The sequence below is a fragment of the Ornithorhynchus anatinus genome, chromosome X5 (assembly GCF_004115215.2).
Source record: "Ornithorhynchus anatinus isolate Pmale09 chromosome X5, mOrnAna1.pri.v4, whole genome shotgun sequence".
Lineage (NCBI taxonomy): Eukaryota > Metazoa > Chordata > Mammalia > Monotremata > Ornithorhynchidae > Ornithorhynchus > Ornithorhynchus anatinus.
The window spans coordinates 1636604-1639633 of record NC_041753.1 but is presented as its reverse complement, the minus strand read 5'-3'; the positions used below and the strand labels follow the sequence as shown (position 1 = coordinate 1639633).

General features: G+C 59.4%; 1 protein-coding gene across 1 annotated transcript; it reads right to left on the bottom strand.

Moving 5' to 3' along the window:
• Nucleotides 1-1128: 1128 nt before the first annotated feature.
• Nucleotides 1129-2718, bottom strand: LOC114808060 (keratinocyte proline rich protein). The gene has a single exon (XM_029055473.2). The coding sequence runs from the start codon at nucleotides 2704-2706 to the stop codon at nucleotides 1129-1131; it is 1578 nt and encodes a 525-aa protein (XP_028911306.1). The 5' UTR covers nucleotides 2707-2718.
• Between the last annotated feature and the right edge of the window lie 312 nt (nucleotides 2719-3030).

Below are 3030 nucleotides of genomic sequence, written 5' to 3'. Positions count from 1 at the left end.
CTCACGGGCTCACAGATTTAGTCCCCAGTTTTACAGATGAGGAAAGTGAGACACAGAGAAGTTAAATGACTTGCCCAAGGTTACATAGCAGACAAGTCATGGAGTCAGGATTAGAACCCAGATCCTTGTGACTCTCAGGCCTGTGCTCGATTCAATGCACTGAAACCGGTAGGTACTCAGTAAGTACCCCTCTTTCTCCTCCTTTTCTTCTTCTTCCTTCTCCTCCTCCAAGCCCTAGGCTTCTCAAACAGATCATTTCCAGAGGCTGGGGGTTGTCTCAAAAAGTCGAGGGTCTGAGGAAAGAGACATGTCAGAGGGAGAGGAAAGTCCTATGTTTGGGTAGGGGACTCCTTTGGGAACTCCTAGCAGGTTGGCAGGTAAAGAAGCAGGGAGAACAGTGTCTCTTCCGCCCAGTGCTCTACGCCCCATGCCCAGCACACTCTGTATATAATTGGGTGTCCTGCCCCTCCCCACTGGTCTGACTGTCCTTCGAGGTCAAGAACCGTGTCTCCTCCTCCCTCTTGCCCTTAGTACAGTGCTTAATTCAGTGCTCTGCACACAGTAAGTGCTCAATGAATATAATCGAAATACGATTGAAAGACCTTACTCTAGTGTCCAGCAGTGACTGCGTGTGTGTGTGTGTGTGTGTGCGTGTGTGTTTCTTGGCTCCCTCACCAGGCTCCTTTCTCTCTTCTCCCCGACCCTCTCTGTCCCCCAGGACCAGCCCAAGTCCTTTCCGTTGATGGGCGTTCAATTGGGACCCATTCAGAGCTGATAGAGCTGGTCTGAGGCCTCTTCGCCTCCCGTGCTAGCCCCTTACCCTCGCCCTGAAGCACCCACCCTCTTGCGAGGTCCGACATCTGTGTGCGAGTGACCGAAGGTCCCCACCCCCGGCGGGAAGAGAGGTTGCGGCAAAAACGGGGGGCGCGTGATGATGGGGTCAAAATTTATTGGTCAAAAAGCACATTCTCCCTCTTCCCTCACCCCGCCCCCTCTGAGCTCCAGGTCCCTGGGCCTGCAGAGGCAGGGGGCTGGCCAGGAAGGAGACGGGGGCAGGTAGAACGGGAGGGAGAGGAGTGGGCTGTGAAGGGGGTGGGAAGGCCACGGGGTGGACGTTGCTCTGGTGACCTACGGCCTTTGCTTTTCGCAGTTGTTATTTGCAGGCTTTTTGCAGTCTTCCGGCAAACACTCGGAGTTGCCCGGAATTAAGCGATCTTCTCCACGGCAGCTGCTGCCGCCAGAATTTCCCAATCCCCGGGGAGCTTCTTCACAGCCGCAACCGGAATTCTCAGATCCCTGGTATTCTCCTCCGCTGCCACCTCCAGAATTCCCAGATCCCTGGCATTCTCCTCCGCTGCTACCTCCAGAATTCTCCGCTTCCTGAACCTCTCCCCTCCGGCCGCATCCAGAATTTCCAGATCCCTGGCATTCTCCTCCGTTGCCACCTCCAGAATTCCCAGATCCCCGACACTCTCCCCTCTGGCCGCATCCGGAATTCCCGGATCCTTGGAACTCTTCACGGGCACATCCGGACCCTCCAGACTCCCGGCCGAATCCGGAGCCTCTGGCCTTCGGGGAAAGATCCGAGGTGTCCCCGGCTCCCAGGTCCCACCAGGAGGGGCGGGAGCCCCGGGGTGGCGGGGAAGGAACGCGGCAACGTGAGAATCCGGGATCCAGGACCGGGAATTGCTGGTCGGAGCAGGAGACGGAGCGCCGGATGGGAGGAATGCGCACGGGGGGTCTCCTGGGGGGAACTTGCTGCGGGTAGTTGGGCGAACAGATCTCTGCGCGGTATTTGGGCCCGCATCTCCTCCAGGGACCCTGCAGGGCACAGCGGGGAGGCCCGCAGAGGCCCAAGGAAGCCCCGGGAGCCGGAGCGGGAAGGACAGTGGAGGCGCTCCTAGGCAGGCGGGGCGGGCACCATTGGCAGGACTGAGCAGGGCGGAGCCCCGGGCACCTCCGGGGAGGCACTTGAGGTTGGTCCAGCGCTGGGCGGCTCCTGGCGGGTGCCTGAGGTTGGTTCAGAGCTGGGTGGCTCCCTGCGGGTGCCTGAGGTTGGCACAGGGCTGCGTGGCTCCTTGCAGATGCCTGCGGTTGGCACGGGGCTGGGCACCGCACGTAGGAGGTCTGGGACTGGCACAGAGCAGGGCACTGCACGTAGGACGTCTGAACCGGGCACTCCACGTAGTAGGTATGGACCGGGCAAGGCGCTGCGCATGGCACGTAATAAGTTTCCTTGTAGTACACGGGGGAACAGTGGACGTAGGATGCCAGAGCCGGACCCGGTCCCTGGAAGGCTTGGATCAGGCCTGAGTCCTGGATGTCAAAGGTTGCGGCTGAGCTCGAGGACTGGCACGTCTCGTAGCCTGTCCGGGCTGGGCACGGAGGCTGGCACCCAGCGGAGGAGTCTTGGCCCTGGGTCGAGGACACCTGACTCGAGGATTGGCACATCACGTAGCCCGCCTGGGGTGGACACTGGTACCCCACGGAAGAATCTTGGCCAGGGGTGAGGGACACTCGTTGGCTCTGGGTGGAGGACACCTGAGATGAGGACTGGCATAAGGTGAAGCCCGCCTGGGCCTGAGCCGATCCCGGAGCCGATCCCGGGAAGATTTTCCCTTGGTCCGCAGAGGGTCCCAACCCCAAGCCTTTCACACAGCAGACGGGTACGGGGGGGCAGGGCTGCAGCTGCTGATGGTCACACATCTTCCTCAGGCTGACCACGACCTGAGCGGACAGGAAAGGGACTGAGGACTCGAGGACCCCCCTCCCCGCCCCCCTAAGACGGCATATCCCCCCATTCCTCCCTGCCACTCTGGGAAGGAGTCGATGGTCACATTCTACCTGACCACGGCTCTCCGTTTCCCGTTCAATTATCCAGACTTTTTTCCTTTAGACTATCCCCCCGCAGTCTCTGCTCTCAATCAGTCGTATTTATAGAGTTCTTGCTATGTGCAGAGCTCTGTGCTAAGCGCTTGGAAGCATAAAATGATAATTTTGGTATTTGTAAAGCACTTACTCTGTGCCAGG